The sequence below is a fragment of the Macrotis lagotis genome, chromosome X (genome assembly GCF_037893015.1).
Source record: "Macrotis lagotis isolate mMagLag1 chromosome X, bilby.v1.9.chrom.fasta, whole genome shotgun sequence".
In the NCBI taxonomy this organism is placed as follows: Eukaryota; Metazoa; Chordata; class Mammalia; order Peramelemorphia; family Peramelidae; genus Macrotis; species Macrotis lagotis.
Window position 1 is genome coordinate 635,995,820 of NC_133666.1, and position 18,750 is coordinate 636,014,569.

General features: G+C 37.0%; 1 protein-coding gene across 1 annotated transcript; it reads left to right on the plus strand.

Annotated features, from left to right (window-relative positions):
• The first annotated feature begins 17,532 nt into the window (after nt 1-17,532).
• On the plus strand, nt 17,533-18,534 carry LOC141497342 (galactoside alpha-(1,2)-fucosyltransferase 2-like). The gene has a single exon (XM_074199990.1). The coding sequence runs from the start codon at nt 17,533-17,535 to the stop codon at nt 18,532-18,534; it is 1,002 nt and encodes a 333-aa protein (XP_074056091.1).
• The last annotated feature ends 216 nt before the right edge of the window (nt 18,535-18,750 follow it).

An 18,750-nucleotide genomic window follows, 5' to 3' on the forward strand; every position in this document is an offset into this window, starting at 1 on the left:
TGTTTAGTCATTGCCTAATTGATAGACATCCCCTAAATTTCCAATTCTTTGCCACCACTAAAAAAGCTACAATAAATATTTTTATATACATAGATCTGTCTCTCTTTTTTTCACTTTTATTGCTTCATTATTCAGATCTATGAGGTTTTATAGTCCTTTAGACATATTTTCTAATAGCTCTCTAGAATGTTTGAATCAGCGTGCAACTTCATCAGTAGTATATGTGTTTTAATTTTCCCATATCACCTCCAAGATTTATCATTTTACCTTTCTTTCTTGAAAGGTGTGAAGTAGTAGCTCAGGGTGGTTTTCATTTGCATTTCTCTCATCAATAGTGATTTAGAGCATTTTTTCAAATGGTAATAGTTAGTTTTGATTATTTTGTCTGAAACTGCCTTTCATATCCTTTTATCATTTGAAGAATGTCTCTCTTAGAAACTGAATTCAGTTTTCCATGTTTGAGAAATGAAGTCTTTACCAGAGAAACTCACTGTAATTTTTTTTCACAATGATGATTACTAACTATATATTTTCCTCCATCCTATTTTCTCCATTTATCCTACTTTCTCTCTCCTTTCACCTTGCCCATTCTCAAATGTGTTCTGCTTCTGACTTTTACCTGCTGAAAACTTCTCTCTCTTCTACAACTCCTTCTTGTCGTTCTCTTATCCCCTTCCCACCCTACTTTCCTGTATGGTAAATTTCTACACTCAAATGAATATGTATATTATTCCCTCTCTGAACCATCTCTGAGAGAAAGTTTCATGTGCTCCCCTTCCCACTTTCCCCATTTCTTATTCCACTATAAAAATGTTGATCAAGCCTCTTTTATGTCAAATAATTTATCCCAATCTACCTCTCCCTTTCCCCTTTTCCTAGTGCATTCTTTTTTCCCTCATCCATTAATTTTATGTTTTTAGATAATCATATCATCACATTCAACCATACCTCTGCTTTCTCTATATATATATACTCTTTCTAACTACCCTAATAATGAGAAAGCTTTTAGGAATTATGAATGTCATATAGGAATATAAATAGTTTAACCATATCAAAGTCCTTATGAATTCTTTTTTGTTTACTTTTTTATTCTTCTTTTGCATCTTTTATTTGAAAGTCAAAATTTTTATTCAGCTTTAGTCTTTTCATCAGGAACACTCAAAAGTACTCTATTTCATTAAGTATCCATTTCATCCCCAACTCAGTTTTGCAGGGGAGATGATTCTTGACAGTTATCCTAGCTCTTTTGCCCTCCAGAATATCATATTCTAAACCCTCTGATCTTATGATAAATTACTAAATCTTGTGTTATTCCGACTGTAGCTTTACAATATTTAAATTGTTTCTTTTTGGATACCTGCAGTATTTTCTCCATGATCTGGGAGGTTTGGAATTTGGCTACAATATTCATGGGAATTATCATTTGAGGTTTGCTTTCAGGAACTGATCAATGAATTCTTTCAATTTTGACTTGACCCTAAGAATATGAGGGCAGTTTTTCTTGATTTTTTGGATATGATGTCTCCTCTTTTTTTGATCATGATATTCCGAGAGTCCAATAATTCTTAAATTATCTTCCCTGCATCTCTTTTCCGTTAGTTGCCTTCTAATGAGATATTTTACATTTTCTTCTACATTTTCATTCTTTTGATTTTGCTTGATTGTTTCTTGATGTATCATAGTTATTAGCTTCCACTTATCTAATTCAAACTTTTAAGGAATTATTTTCTACAATAAGATTTTTGTACCTTCTTTTCCATTTGAACAATTTGACTTTTTAAGGATTTCTCTTTAATGAATTTTGATATATCTTTTTTTCATTTGGTTAATTCTATCTTTCAAGATATTCTTTTCTTCATTGTTTTTGTGTGCCTCTTTTACCATTTGAACTATTTTGTTTTTAAAGCTGTTATTTTCTTTGCAAATTTTGTGCCTCCTTTAGTAAGCTATTGGACCTTTTTTTCTTATGTTCTTGCATCACTGTTATTTCTTTTATCAATTTTTTTCTCTCCCTCTCTTACTTGATTTTTTTTAGGTTTTTTTGGTAAGGCAAACAGGGTTAAGTGGTTTGCCCAAGGCCACACAGTTAGGTAATTATTAAGTGTCTGAGACCAGATTTGAACCCAGGTACTCCTGACTCCAGAGCCGGTGCTTTATCCACTATGCCACCTAGCTGCCCCCCTCTTACTTGATTTTAAAAATCCTTTTTGAGCTCTTCCATGTCTGAGACCAATTCATATTTTCCTTTGAGGCTTTGTATGCAGGAATTTTAACTTTATTGTCTTCTGTGTTTTTGATCTTCCTTGTCATCATGGTAACTTTCCATGGTCAGCACTTTACTCATTTTCTAGCCTATTTCTTTACTTTTAGCTCTGATTCCATAGGGGATGGGACATAGTCCCAAACTTCAGGTTTTTTGGACAAATGTTTTCAGCGGTAATTCTTGGGACCTTTAAGTTTTTGATTCTTCCAATATGGTATGATCTATAGATCATAGTATGTCTACTTCTCTAGTGCTTGTGAGCAACCACAGAAATCTGCAATTTTAGTACTCCTTCTTGCACTGGGACTAAGACCCAGGACTTCAACCCAAATCCAAGTACATATGATGCAAAAGTTGCCAGTAAACAGACTCCTGTAAACTCTCTTTCTTTACACTTGTCTGACCCCCTTACAATCTGTGGGTTTAGAGGTCTAGATATCATACTATTGCCACTAATTCATTCACCCCATGTTTGCTGGGCTTGCACTGCCACAGCTTGCTGAACTGAACTCCACTGTCCTCCTAGTGCAATAAACCTTTCTTGTCAACTGTCTAAGCTGTCTTATGTTGGAAAATTACTTCCAGTGCAGTTAAGTAGATAGAGCACTGGTCCTGGAGTCAGGAGGACCTGAGTTCAAATCTGATCTCAGAAATTTAATAATTGCCTAGCGGTGTGACTTGGGCAAATCACAACCCCATTGCCTTGCAAAAAAAAAAAAAAAGAAAGAAAAAAAAGAAAATTACTTCACACCAGTTTTTTGTGGCTTCTGCTGCTCAAGAATATGTTTAGAGACATTATTTTAAAATATTTAGAGGAGTTTGGGAAAGAATTCAGTTGAGTTCCTGCCTTTATTCCACCGTTGTGACACCCCCATCTTGTGTTAGGTCACCAAATTATAGGATCTCTTTGTAAAGTTCCCCATCCTAATGATCCCCTTTCAAGCAGTAACATCCTGGTTTCAGGAATCTGTTTGGTTTTTCAGGTCAAAGTATCTTTTCTAATCAGGTTTCTCTGGAAACATTCACCCATTTTAATTGAAGCATTCTCTTGCCTTTATGGTTTAAGTATAAATAACCTTTGCCCTTTTGGTTTGTCCCTAGCATAATCTCTTTTCATGTAGGTGGGGAACTCTGGGTGATATGCCTCTCTTACTGATGAATTTAGCAAATCCCAATTTTGATACTCTGGAGTCTAGCTATTCCTGTTCCACTCACAATTGGGGGCAGCAGTGACAAAGTCATTTCTGAGTCTTGAACAAGGACCCCAGAGGATTTGAAATCATCTGCACACCTGGTGTGGATCAGGAATTGGGTGAGTAGAATGTATTTCTCTTGGATTTTCTTTGTGCAGATGGGATTCCTGCTCAGTCAAGTTAAAACTGACCTAATTACATGATATATGCAGGACAGTCCCCTCACTCTGACAACCTGAAGAAAAAGGTTTGAGTGATTTGCTAATTGATTTCTCCAACAAGTATGCAATTGTCTGTCTGCTTTTTGTCTGATTTCAGTTTCTTCAAATTCTTTGAGTGTCTTGGGAGCGGCTAGGTGGTGAAGGGGCGGCTAGGTGGTACAATGGATAGAGCACCAATGCTGGAGTCAGGAGTACCTGAGCTCAAATCCAACCTCAGACACTTAATAATTACCTAGCTGTGTGGCCTTGGGTAAGCCACTTAACCCCATTGCCTTGCAAAACCTAAAAAAAAAAAGAGTGCCTTGAGTTGGTCTCCTCTTGCATTGTCCCTTTTCATAGCATTTCATACAATTCCTTAGGATAAGCTGGGCACTGGTCTGGGTGAAAACTGCACTGAAGTTGTCTTATGCTTGGCACTCTGGAAGCAGTCTCCAAAGCATGGCCACCAATTGGAATGCTATAGAACACCATAAAGGTTAGTGAGTTAGGGCTTCCTAGGTTTCATTTACATTCATAAGCTGAGGACCAGATCTGTAACTAGACTCCCAGAGGCAGTTTTGTCAAGTGGAAAGAAAGAGTTGAGGGACTCAGTCAAACCATGAGATCCCTTAGACAGGGAAAGATCCCTGGCATTGTTTGAGATCTCCACCTAGTAGGGGCAGTGAGTCCTATTCTCTCACCTGAATGACACCCCTGGAAACCATGTCTATGTCTAATCTGTCTTGTATCTGTGTACAGTATGGCTAGTGTTACAAAATTAGTTCAAACCAATCTAAGCCAGTCCAGGGGATGCCCCCAGTTATAAGGTTTACATTTTAGAATAAACAAGTTACCAGGTATCTGTCTAAATGACATTTTTATACTTGGGATAGTCTGTTCTTGCAACTTTCCAAGGAAGGATCATTTGACCCAACTGCACCTTGGTACGCAATAAACACCCCATACAAGTTTCTTTTTTTTTTTTGCAAGGCAATGGGTTAATTGACTTGCCCAAGGTCATACAAACTAGGTAATTATTACGTGTCTGAGGTCTGATTTGCTCTTCCTAACTCCAGGACCAGTGCTCTATCTACTGCTTCACCTAGCTACCCCAAAATGATCATTTCTTTTGGAATGAAGAAGCCACAAGGGAAAAAAATCATCATCTTTTTCATAGATAATAATGAGACTAGTCTTCATTATTCAAGTCCTTGAAGTGAATATTCCTCCCCTTCCTTGATCCCTGAATTTGCCCAGAAAGGACCCAGGATGTCCCCTTCTAATTTTTCCCACTCCTGTCATCAAAATCTACCACTTATCCTTCCCCTCTCCAATTCCAGATGATTTACTAGATTTCTAGACCTCTTTCACTAGGGTCCAGGATCATTCCAGTGGTCTCTTCTGCTTGGGAAACCAACAGTTACACAAATTTCACATTCATTGACTGATAGTGACCCTGGATTGGTGAGGAAAACTTATATTTGGCAGCCAGGGAAGTGGGCTTGATGAGAACTTCCAAAGGTCTCTAGCACATACAAAGTCTTTTTTTTTTTTACCTTGGAGAAGTTTGAAGTGGAATATTTTTTCATGTATATATAAAAAAATAAAACCTGCTATGATAAAACACAGAAAGGAAGCTTAGAAGGGTGTGAAAGACTAATGAAATCTCAAGACAACTCTCCCAGTGATCAGTAATATTAAGGAGGGTTGTTTGCTCATCGATTTTTTTATTAAGCTTTCATTGGGAGATAAGGAAGAAAACAGTAAGATTATTTTTCCCCCTCTCTACCTTTACAACCCTGGCCAGATTGGAAATTGCAGAGAGAAAAAAGAAAAGGAAGAAAATTGTTTTTCCTGGATTGTAAAAATTTGTGGCATTACAAACTAAACAGAAATGAAAAATTGTAAGCAAAATGTAATGTCTTTACTGGAAGCTTCCAAGTTATGGTTTAAAGATTTTTGTAACTGCTAAAACATTCTAATGAATTTGGGGGGTTTTCCTTTAGAGATTTAAGATTAAATACAAACAACACACACTTCTATTCCTGGAGGACAGGATATGTATTGCCCTAGTAGATGAACTTACCCATTAGAAAATAAGCTGAAATGAAGCCAGTTTGAAACGATGCAACAGATTTTAAATGTTTAGGTAAACTACTAGCAAAGTCACCTAAATTAAAATGATTATGCAATTCTAGAGTATAGTAGTTGACTGGTATTTAAAAGGAAATCTGTTCTGGAGAGATTCAGTGGAATGTTAGACTAGAATGTGATTGAGAAATAATATGAGATGGATTAAGAAATTAGTGAAGGTAAAGAGAAGTGAGGAAAGGAGAGTGAAGTGAAAGGACAGTTTCAAAGTTAGTAAGTTTTTAATAAAATCCAACTGAAAGGAATAAAAGTTTAAACAAGTAGGATGAGAGAATAATCTGTAGAAAATTAAAGAAGGTCAAAGTTTTCACTAACAAAGTCTGAATGGAGGGTCTAAAATCAATGGTTTGAAGTTCTGGAAAGAGGATCAAGAACATTTTTTATTCTGCTGAGATAAAAAGGATATAAGAAACTTTAAGTGGTTATTCTTTATTATATAGAAAAAATAGCAATACATTTGAAATTATTTAAGTATAGAACTCTAAAATTCTGTCCTTGAAGGTCCTTTAGAAGAGGATGTCCCAATCTTAGAGTCCTAAAGGCCACAAAACAAGGGATTTGGGAATGTGAGACTGCCACCATGAATCTTTCATATTTACTAAACTGAAAGCAGTCTAAAATTTAAGATGTTAGTAGCTAATGACCATTTCATAAGTGTGGTTTGGAATATGACCATTGGTGATTATAAGTTCAGATTTGATTCAGTTGAAGTTTGTCCTGAAACTATAAAGTTTACATACATATATATTTACACACACATAGAAACATGTATATATCTGTATATGTCTATGATCACATGGAGATATATTCATATATACTTACATATATATGTATACACATACATATGTCAAATAAGAATAATTCTAGGGTAAGTTGGAGAAATTTTCCAACTTAAGGAAACAGGACAGGATTCATAAAGAAAGTTACACTTTGATCTGAGTCTTGAAGGAAGTTAGGACTCTAAGAAGTCAAAGAACATTCCAGAGGAAAAGTCTGTACAAAGGCATGGATAGAGGAAATGAAATGCCCATTGTGGGAGTATCAAGAAGAACAATTTGATTAGAATTCTGGAAAGGGAGATCCATTCAATTTAACTTTCAATATCACAAATATAAATAAAGGTAATAAAGCAAGTGAGTTGTCAGACATCTAAGTGGGGTTGTCCAACAAGCATGTAAGACTGTAAATAAAGACAGATTAGGGCTGAATTTACAGATTTGTATGGAGGTAATCATTAGCTCCATGGAAGTTGATGAGATCACTGAGAGAGGATGATATTTGTCCTTCATTCTTGAAGAAAACCACAATATCAGGAGATGCTATGACAAGCACATGAATCAGATTTGAGTGAGGGAACGCTGTGATAAGTCACCAGCCTCACTTCCTCCTCCAGAGTCATCTGGATCCAGTGGTCAAAAATGAATCAGGTCAAATGGAGATGTCCTGCAGGAAAGGCAATCAGGGTTAAATGACTTGCCCAGGGTCACACAGCTAGTAAATGTAATTTGTCTGAGTCTAGATTTGAACACCTGTCAGTGCTCTCTCCACTGCATCATATAACTGCCCCGAAACAAGAGAGAGGATACAGAGAGAAAAAAGAAGGGGACCCAGGCCAGGGCCTTGATTGACAGAACCCAGTAACAAAATGGAATATGAGTGATGATCATAAAAAGAAGATTAACAGGGAAGAACAATCATATGGGCAGGAGGAGAACCAATGGAGAGCAATGTTATGGATGCCAAGAGAGGATAAAAAGCATCCAGAAGATGGTGGTCAACAATGTCAAAAAGAAGGCAGAAATAGAGAGAAAAGGAGTTGGAAGTTGTCCTAGCTCAGCAGAAACAGAAATATAGGGTATTATTTTTGTCAGAAATGGAGGCATAAAATGGGGAATGGCATTACTGGGATGATTGAGTTCAGGTTAGTTAAGCATAGTGAGGGTGAGATTTAGTAGGTGTTTGCTTGGCCATGGGTATTCCAGTTCTGCTTTGGTTTTGTTTAAATTGATGTCCAGAGAATAGGTGGAAAAAGATTCAGCTGAACCTGTACATTATAAAAAGACGAAAATTAAGACCCAAGAAGGTGTCCCACAGTGAGTCTAAATTTTGATAAATCTCAAGAGATATTAGAAAGGGATCTCAAAGGCCATGTAGACTTCATTTTAGAATTAAAGAAACTGAGACATAAAGCTATTGCATGTTTTCCCCAATGTTACACAAATAGTAAATATCAAATGTAGAATTTAAATCTGGGTTCTTTTATTCCAGAGCCTACAATCCCATTCTGCCCCCCCATAATTATATTGTAAAATTGTAAAATTCACACCCTTCAATAATTTTCTATTTTATGAGGCATGTCAGAAAGTCTATTCAGATTGTGGGCATTCAGAAAAAGAGGTAGACTATTAGTTGGTCTTCACTACCACAAAATTTTCTCAAACTCTCAAGCCCCCTTCACCCCTTTCCCCACAAACAGTGCTCTACCAGAAAGTGAGTGGGTGGTGTACCCTGGAAAGAAAACTCAATTTAGAGCCCAAGTTCTAAAACTTTTTGGTGTGCCATGAATGCCTTCCTTCTCAGAATAATGTTTTTAAATAATTAAAGGAAATTATCTATTTCAATTAGAGGTTAGTGAAAATAAAAATGTTTTTTTTCTTTTCCAAGTTAATGGATTTCCTGAAATATATCTAGTATTGTTTGGTCTTCAATTAAGAACCCTAAATTTAGAATCAGAGATCATGGGTTTAAGTGCCAACTCTATCACTTTTGCCTCTCTTGATCTTAGTTCCTCATCTTTAAAATGTGGGGGGGGGGGAGGTGAGGAGTTAAGCCTTCACAGTCCTTTTCATGTATGACCCTATAAGAAAGAGCAGAAGTAAACATTACAGTTGTGGACAACTGACCTGGGCATAGGTCTGGCACAGTGAGACTGGAAAGGCAAACATCACAGTAGGCACAAGCAAACTGTCTGGGTGGTAACATATTAATGAATGTGAATAGTTTCATCTTACCCAAACAATCTAGTAGTCAATTAAATCTTTATAAACCTTCCCATGAATCTGGGATTCTATGAGCTGGAATAAAAGCATTGAAAGATCTAGGCAAGAAAGTTCTCAAACAGGCAGGTTTCTACACCTTCTACAATGATCTTCTGCCCCCACCCCCCATCTCTACCCTGCCTTAAAGCCTGGCAACAAAAGTTTAAAACAGTATTAACTGTTCTAAGTTGAATGAATGAAGACATGTAACAAGAAACATTACTCCAAAACCTTGCTATTTTAATACCATAAGAAGAAGAATAACTGCAAGAACAATGACAATATCATAAACATTCTCTTAAGCTGCATTACACTCACTGATCTGCTTTAGCAGGGAGATTTTCTTCTTTGATAAATTCTCCTTCCCATTAAAATCAGTCCAAGTCAAAAAACAAACAGAAAGTCAAAAAGTAAAAAACAAAAACTGACTCTATATTGCTTAAAGGTTTGTCAAAGGCTCTGTGGAAGTTAATCTAATTCATACACACACACACACACACACACACACACACACACACACACACACAGCCCTATAGGCTATTATCCTAATTCTACACATAAGGAAACTGAGTTTTAGAAACATTAAGCAATTTATCAATGGACTCAATTTGCAAGTTGTACTGACTGTCTTTTTCCCGCCTAGATTGCTTTTCTTTTTTACCTCAGTTTCCCTGATTTTTTAAAGACTTGATTCAAGTCTGGTGATATTTGGGGTACAACCTATTATTGGACAATTAGTGAAAGCCACAATGATTTGTGTTTAAGATATGGTCCTTTGAAAAATCTAAACTGTAAAGCTCCAGATATCTTGTGAGGTTTCATTGATCAGAGCATCTGCAGGTAAGGTTATGCTTCCCTTTGTGGACAGAGAAAGACAAGGGAGAGGAAGGGAGGAAGGGAAGAATGAAGGAAGGAAGGAAGGAAGGAAGGAAGGAAGGAAGGAAGGAAGGAAGGAAGGAAGGAAGGAAGGAAGGAAGATGCAAAGAAAGTATTTTATTCTAGAGATAATAGGTAGTTTTCTAATCTTATGGAGGAGTGGAGTGGCATAGTCAGACCTGTACTTTTAGAAGATCAGTTGTAAATTGTATATGATAGAATGAGGCAGAAAGACTAATTATTAAACTTTTGCAACAGACTAGCAGTTAAATGGTTCAGTGAGTACAACACCAGGTCTGGAGTCAGGAAAACTTGAGTTCAAATTTGACCTCAGGCATTTATTAGTTCTGTGACCCTGGGCAAATCACTCGACCCTGTTTGACTCAGTTTTCTCATCTGGAAAATGATCTGGGCAAGGAAATGGCAGATCACTCCAGCATCTCTGCTGAGAAAATGCAAATGGAGTCATAAAGAGATGGATGCGACTGAAATGACTGAACAACAATTATCCAGATAATAAGTGCCTACACCAGGGTGGAGGCTTTGTGAGTGGAGAAAGCAGATATGTGCAGGTACAATCAACAAGATAGTGGATAGTGAAGGTGAGCAAGCATAAAGAATTGAATGTGATGACAAGTTTTTAAACACAAGTGACCATAAGAATGATGATGCAAATAGGGAAGTTTGGAAGAAGAGTACATTTGGGGAGGAGCTATTTGAGATATGTTAAATTTGAGATGCCTATAGAACTTAAAAATAAAAATGTTCAAAATGTAATGTATGATGTGGAGAGAGAGAGAGAGAGAGAGAGAGAGAGAGAGAGAGAGAGAGAGAGAGAGAGAGAGAGAGAGAGAGACTAGGCTTGGACATAGATAGCATTTATTATCAGGCAATTATAATATGCAAAGCACCAAGGATACAAATAAAAAAACTAAGACAACCCTTGCTCTCCATCACTCATATAAGGCAATTTCTCAAGGGCATGGAGCCAAGATAGCAGAGGAAGACCAGGAACTTCCTTAAGCTTTCCTGGTCTTCCCTCAAAAACCAATGTTATTCAAGTCTCTAAATTGATTCTAGAGAGACAAAACCCACAAAAGAACAAAATGGAGCATTTTCTAGCAAGGTTGGTCTCAAGCTGAAAGGAAGCATGACCAGGAGCAGGGAGCAGAGCCCAGGGCAGCAAACTGAAACCAGAGGGGACAGGATGTGAAGGGGACCTGCTGGAAGTTCTCAGCCATAGAGGAGTCCCCTAGGACCTGGCTCAGCAGGGCAAGGGCACAGCTGGACAGCTGGAAGAACTCCAACACAGGTACCTCAGACCCCCTGTTCAGCCAGCACAGCTGGGCTGACCGGCCCAACCCAATGAGCAAGTTATGAGTGTTCCCAAGATGGAAAGTTCCAGTCCAATGAGCAACCCTTTGGTGTTCTCAATGCAGGTTCTTCCCCAAGATAAGAAGTTTGGGACAGCACTCAGGAATAAAGCTCAAAATGAGTACAAGAAGTCAGGGAAAAACTAGAACTTTAGAAAGCTTCCTTGGAGGTAAGGATAGGCACAAGGCCATCTCAGAAGAGGACGGCAAAACAGGTAATACATATGTGAAACCACAGAAAAGAATATGAAGTGATTTCCAGACCATAAAGAATGGTTCTTGAAAGAATTAAGAGGGGGGAAATCGGGGAAGAAAGGAAGGAGAGACTGACTGAAGGGAAGGAAGAAAGGAGGAGAAAAGTAAGAAGAAAGAAAGAAAGAAAATGGAGAGGGAGAAGATAGAAGGGAGCATTGAGGGAGATGGTGTTCAAAAAGGAAATATGGTGAGGAAGGATAAGGTGAAAGGAGAAAAAATAGTACAAAGGAGAGATAAAATGGAGGATAAAGAGTTAGTAATTATAATTGTGAGTGTGAATGGGATGGACTTTCCTATAAAATGGAAACAGATTGAAGAATGTATTGAAATCCAGAATCCTACAATATGTTGTATTACAAGAAATATATGTGAAGCAGAGAGATATACATAGAGTAAAGGTAAAAGGCTAGAGCAGAATATATTAAACTTCAACTGAAATTTTAAAAAGCAGTGAAAGCAACCCTTATCTCAAACAAAGAAAAAGCAAAGAGATCTCATTAGGTGAAGGAGATAAGAACTGAATTGCTTTTGCCACACTCATATGGTGCTGATACTTAAACCAGGAAGAGTCAAAAAAGAGAAAGAAAATTATAGACCAATTTCCCTGATGAACATTGATGCAAAAATTTTAAATAAAATATTAACAAAATGATTACAGCAAGTTATCATTATGGTAATACCATGATCAGGAATGATTTATACCAGGAATGCAGGGTTGGTTCAACATTAGGAAAACTATCAGTTACTGACCATATCAGTAACAAAACTAACAGAAATAATATGATTATTTCAAAAGATACTGAAATATTTTGACAAATTACAGTACCTATTCCTATTAAAAAAAAACACTGGAAAACATAAGAATAAATGGTATCTTAAAATGGTACCTTAAAATAATAAGCATTATCTATCTAAAACCAACACCAAGCATTATATGCAATGGGGATAAGCTAGAAGTACTTCCAATAAGATCAAGGTTGAAACAAGGATGACTGCTATCACTATTACTATTTAATATTATATTAGATATGTAAGTTTTAGCAATAAAAGAAGAAAAAGAAATTGAAGGAATTAGAATAGTCAATGAGGAAACAAAACTATCCCCCTGCAGATAATATAGTGACATACTTGGAGAATATAAGAAAATCAACTAAAAAGCTACTTGAAACAATTAACAGCTTAGCAAAGTTGCAGCATAGAAAATTCTGCAATCCACAGAAATCATCATCATCTCTATATATTATCAACAAGGCACAGCAGCAAGAGATAGAATAATTTCATTTAAAGTAACTGCAGACATAAATTGTAGACATAAAATACTTGGGAGTATATCTTCCAAGACAAACTCAGAAACTATATGAAAACAATTACAAAAAACTTTTCACACAAATAAAGTCAGATCTAAATAAGTGGAGAGTATTAATTGTTCTTCAATAGCATTAGCTAATATAATAAAAATGAAATTCTATCTAAATTATTTATTCAGTGACATAATCATATTATGAAAAATATTTTGTAGAGCTAGAAAAAAAATAAAATTCATCTGGAAGAACAAAATGTGAAGACTATCATGGGAATCAATAAAAAAACATGCAAAGGAAAGCAGCTTAGTAGTATTAAAAGCATTATTCAAAAGCAATAATCATCAAAATGATATGGAACTGGCTAATAACTAAAGTGATGGATCAGTGAAACAGATTAGATACATAATACACAGTAATAGCTGATCATAGTAATCTGGAGTTTGACAAGCCAAGATTTGATGAACAAGAAATCATTATTTGACAAAAAATGCTGGAAAACTAGAAAGAAGTTTGGCAGAAACAAGGTACATCTACACTTCAATCTGAGATAAGGTCAAAATGGTACATGATTTAGACATAAAGGATGATATGATAAACACATTAGGGAGCATAGAATATTTTGCCTGTCAGATTTATGAATAAGGAAAGAATGTATGACCAAATAAGAGATAGAGAACATTATAGGATATAAAATGAGCAATTTTGTTTTCATCAAATTTAAAAAGTTTTGCACAAATTAAAAGTAGTCAAGATTATAAGGAAGACAGGAAACTGAGGGGAAATTTTAAAGCAAATTTCTCTCATCAGAGTTTTAATGTTCAAAAATATAGAGAACTGAGTCAAATTTATAATAATTCAAGTCATTCCCTAGTTGATAATGGCCAAAGGGAATTTTCAGAAAAAAATCCAAACTATCCATAGTCATATAAAAAAAGATCTAAATCACTATTGATTAGAGAAATGCAAATTTAAGCAACTCTAAGGTGCCACCTCACACCTATCACATTGCCTAATATAATAGAAAAAGGAAATGATAAACATTGGGAAGAATATGAGAAAATTAGGACACTAATATACTGTCAATGGAGTTGCAAATTGATCCAACCATTCTTGAAAGCAATTTAGAGTTATGTACAAAGGGCTATAAAACCATGCTTACTCCTTGACCCAGCACTTCTTGATCTTGCCTTGCCCAAAATTCCCCATTCAGTGGAGTATTCGAGTCTCTCCCCAAATATGGAATTCAAAATGATACCTAAGATAAAGGCTGGGCAGTTCCAGATTAATTATATAAATAGTTTAATAATCAATGTGGGATGCTCACATGGAGCAGTCTGAGATGAACAACCAGATAACAAATTGAATTTTCCACAAAGTTCTCCAAATACCTCCATTGTAATTATAGAAATTAGACAAAAGGACAAGATAGAGAATATGGTAATGTGGATGGACTCAGTAGAGCACTGGCCTCAGGTCCCAGACACTTGGATACAATATCAATGCTGTTTTGACTGGAGTCCTTGACATCCGATGTATGTACTGGTTACTGTGGTCATGCCTCAGATAGTGTGTTTCTTCTGGCTTACATTATCCCTGGTTTAAATTATTCAAAATATTCGTTGATAGGAACTCCATATTATCATTATGGTTTTCACTGATTTAAAAAAAAGTCTTATTTAGGAAACCCACATTATTCATGATCTTTACTGCTAGTGAATTTTGCTCAGTAATACATCTTATTCCTGGCTAAAGAAGTTCACATAATGGTTTTCACTAATAGGGATCCCACAGGTCTGTGTCTCAAAGAGATTTTTAAAAGAAAAAAGGACTGTTTCATGCAAAAATATTTATCAGTTTTTATTGTGGTGGCAAAGAATTGGAAAATAAGGGGATGTACATCAATTTGGGAATGGCTAAACAAGAGAAGAAAGAAAGAAAGAAAGAAAGAAAGAAAGAAAGAAAGAAAGAAAGAAAGAAAGAAAGAAAGAAAGAAAGAAAGAAAGAAAAGAAGGAAGGAAGGAAGGAAGGAAAGAAGGAAGGAAGGAAGAGAGAAAGAGAAAAAGAAAAGAAAAGAAGAGAGAAAGAAAGGGAGGGAGAGAGAAAGGGAAAGAAAGAAAGAGTAAAAAGAAAAGAAAGAAAATTGATAGGGGGGATTGACAGATGGAGGGAGGAAAGGAAAAATGAAGGATGGATAGACATGTCAAAAAGAGCAGTGTTAAAAAAAATACAGAGACAGTCGTAAACTGTCAGGTAGCTGCTGAAGGGCAAAAAGCAATAATGACTGAGGAAAGGCCATTGTATTTGACAGTTAAATCACTGAGACTGAAGAGAATAATTTCAGTTCAGAGATAAGATTCCAGGGGGATGAGAGGGAAAGGAGAAGGAAGGAGAAGTATAGGAATTTTGGTGTGAAATGGGAGATATAAATCTATAAAAAAGGGATGAGTTTTTTTGTTTGTTTGTTTGTAATTAAGAATAGGACTTACCTAGGCACATTTGTAGACAGGACAGTAGGGAAGGAAGCAATAGGTGGAGAGAGATAAGAGATAAAAAATTAAAGAGAAAGAAAAGATAATTGCCATGGGGTTGGTGGACAGAAGGATGGTCCTTGGAAGAGTGGGTTCCTGGAAAATACCATCCATATTCATAGAAAGAATTAAATTTTTAAAATTTGTTTTATACTTTATGTTTTTTCCCCACTCATGGGAAGAAGGGACAAAAATGTGAAACTCAAAACATTTCAGAAAAATGAACATTTAAAACTATCTCTGTATGTAATCAGAAACATAAATAAATGAATAAATGACAGTAAAAGGAAGAAGAGGAGTATCAAGGATATAAGAAAAGGGATTGACTTTGATAAGGAGAAGGGCAGGAACAGGGGATAAATGCAGATGTTGAGATCAGATCATATCCAGAATAGTGTCCAATTCCCACATATTGATAAAACTCTTTTTTAAATAGGGATTGTATCATTGATTGTCTTTGTATTTATAATGATTAGAAATAAATTTTAGCTGTCTTTAAACAGTATTCTGGAGAAATGGGCTGAACACTTCCAAACTGTTTTCAACAGACTATCGTGAATCAATGATGAAGCCATTAACCGGACACCTCTACTTGAAGTCAACTCTCTCTAGCCAAACTTCCCACTGAAGAAGAGCTTTTTTGATACCATTAGGTTCCTTTCTTGTGGCAAAGTTCCTGATGCAGATTCTTTTCTTGCTGAGATTTAGAAAGCAGGTTGATACAGAAGTTGACTGAAATTTTCTGAGTGGTATGGCAATTCAAAGATGTCTCCACTGACCATCATTATAAAGGAAAAGGAAATAGATTAAGCTGTAACAATTACAGAGGGGTATCAATCTTATTGTTGGCATTCTTGCCAGAGTCCTCCTTAATAGTTTGATGTTTCATCTGGAAGACAGTCATCTACCTGAGAGCCAATGTGCCTTCAGGAAGGGATCAAGCAATGGTCAATATATTGTACGTTGCATGACAGCTCCAGGAGAAATGTCAGAAGCAAAACATAGCTCTGTAAACAATGTTTGACAATTTGACCAAGAACTTTCATTCATGCTTTGACTCATAAGGTTTGTGAAAAATTCTGGCAAAATGTGGTGGTCCAGAGAAGCTCATCAATATTATATGCCATTGTTATGACGGGATGCTTAGGGGTACTGGAAAATAGACTATGGAGTGAAGCAAGGCTGTATGTTTGCTCCCATGTTCTTTAGCATGATGTATTCAGCGATGTTAACAGAAGCCTTTAATGAGGATGAAAACTGCATCAAGATCAGCTTCTCTGCTATTAATAAACCAACTTGAAAAGGCTACAAACCAGGACTAAAATGGAAGAAGAGTTGGTGCATGACTTTCTGTTTACAGTTGGTTGTGCACTTAGTGGAGCATCTGAGGCTTGTATGGAACATGTATGGATTCATCTCTGATGCCTGTGCTAATTTTAGCCTAATAATTAACACTAAGAACATAGAGCTTCTCTACCAGCCAGCACTACACCATCCAAACATGGAACCATGGTTACAGCAAATGGAGAAATTTTGAAAACTGAACAAATTCACATATCTTGGTAGTATACTTTCCAGGGTTGTAAGCATAAATGAAGAGCTTGACACAATAACTGCCAGAGCTACCTCAGTGTTTGGAAGACTTGGAAGAGGAATGTGGGAGAGGAGAGATATTAGATTGTCTACCAAACTGAAGGTCTACAGAGTCACTGTGCTGAGTACATTGTTGTATTCCTGTTAAACCTGGTAGTGCCATGCCAGAATACTGAATTCTTCCATCTCAGTTGTCTTAAGAAGATACTTAAGATCACTGAGTTCATTTCTCAAACTGACCTACCAAATATTCACACTCTCCTGCAGAAAGTGTAACTCTGATGGGCTGGCAACATTGCCTAAAAACCTGTTGTAGAGATGTCATGTAAGATGCACTAGTTCTAGAATAATAATAACAACAATAGCAATACCTAATATTTGCATTACATTAAATGAATGTTGGGCAATATGATAAATGCTTTACAATTATTATCTCATTTGATCATCACAAGCACTCTAGGAAGGTAGATCCCATTAATATTCCCATTTTTACAAATAGGGAAACTGAGGCAAACAGAGGTTAAGTGACTTGTCCAGGGTCATACAGTTATTTGGCATAAGAATTTGAATTCAGGTTTTCCTGAGAGACCCTGTGCTCTATTCACTGTACAATCTAGGTCCCATAAATATAGCTCATCACAGCTCAGGAGATTTGAATGTCTACCCCCTTCATTCCTAGTTATCTAGAGACCTAGCTCCCTCCAACTTCAAATGATTCTACTAACCTTTATTGTCTTTTTTCCTTCCTGCCTTCAGTTATGTCTCACCCCCTGAAAGCCTTCCTCCCTCGATTGCTCCATGTCCTCCTTTTCATTTTTGTGACCACAACAGTCTACCTTCACCTTCAACTGTCAAAGATGCCCAAATCTTGTAATCAGCCAATAGCCTTTGAGACCCTAGTCCCTACAACTTTCCAACCTGGTGGCATCTGGACTGTGAATTCTGCTGGTCGACTTGGTAACCAGATGGGTGAATATGCCACTCTCTTTGCCCTGGCCAAGCTCAATGGACATCAGGCCTACATCTCACCTGAGATGCATAATTACCTTGCTCCCATCTTCCGCATCACACTTCCTGTTCTCCCAACCAGTGTAGCCCAGCAAATACCTTGGCAGAACTATGCCTTGCATGACTGGATGTCAGAGGAATATCTCCATATAGATGGTGATTATGTCAGTCTCACTGGTTTTCCCTGTTCCTGGACTTTCTACCACCACCTTCGAGAAGAGATCCGTCGTGAATTCACCCTGCATGACCATATCCGAAAGGAGGCCCAGGCCTATCTATGGGGCATAAAGAAAAACCAAACAACCTTTGTGGGGGTCCATGTCCGCCGAGGTGACTATGTTTATGTCATGCCCCAGCTCTGGAAGGGCGTGGTGGCAGACAAGGGCTACTTGGAACAAGCAATGAATCAGTTCAGAGCCCGTTACAATGATGCTCTCTTTGTGGTCACCAGCAATGATATGGCATGGTGCTGGGACAATATTGACAACACAAAGGGAGATGTGATATTTGCAGGGGATGGGAAAGAGGGCTCTCCAGAGAAAGATTTTGCTCTGCTGACCCAGTGTAACCACACCATCATGACCATTGGCACCTTTGGCATCTGGGCTGCCTATCTAGTAGGTGGTGAAACGATTTATTTGGCCAATTACACACTTCCAGACTCACCCTTCCTCAAAATCTTCAGGCCTGAGGCTGCCTTTCTGCCTGAATGGGTAGGGATCCCAGCTGACCTATCACCTCTGCTCAAGTAAAAAAAAGTAGATTTTTTTAAAAATTTCTTCACCCCAGATTCAGACTGTGGTCCTCTGGAAGTGGAACTTGGGGAGCCACAGAAAATTGTTTTTCTTTTCCTGTCATCTATCCATTTCCTAAGAGAGAGGCCTCAACTTAATGACCAATCTCTGCTTACCCTCTGCAAATCATCCAGGAATCGATTTACACAATAGAATAGGTTGCATAGACCAAAA

Coding starts and splice junctions, on each gene's coding strand:
- LOC141497342 (XM_074199990.1), top strand. CDS start 17,533: ATGTCTCACCCCCTGAAAGCCTTCCTCCCTCGATTGCTCCATGTCCTC.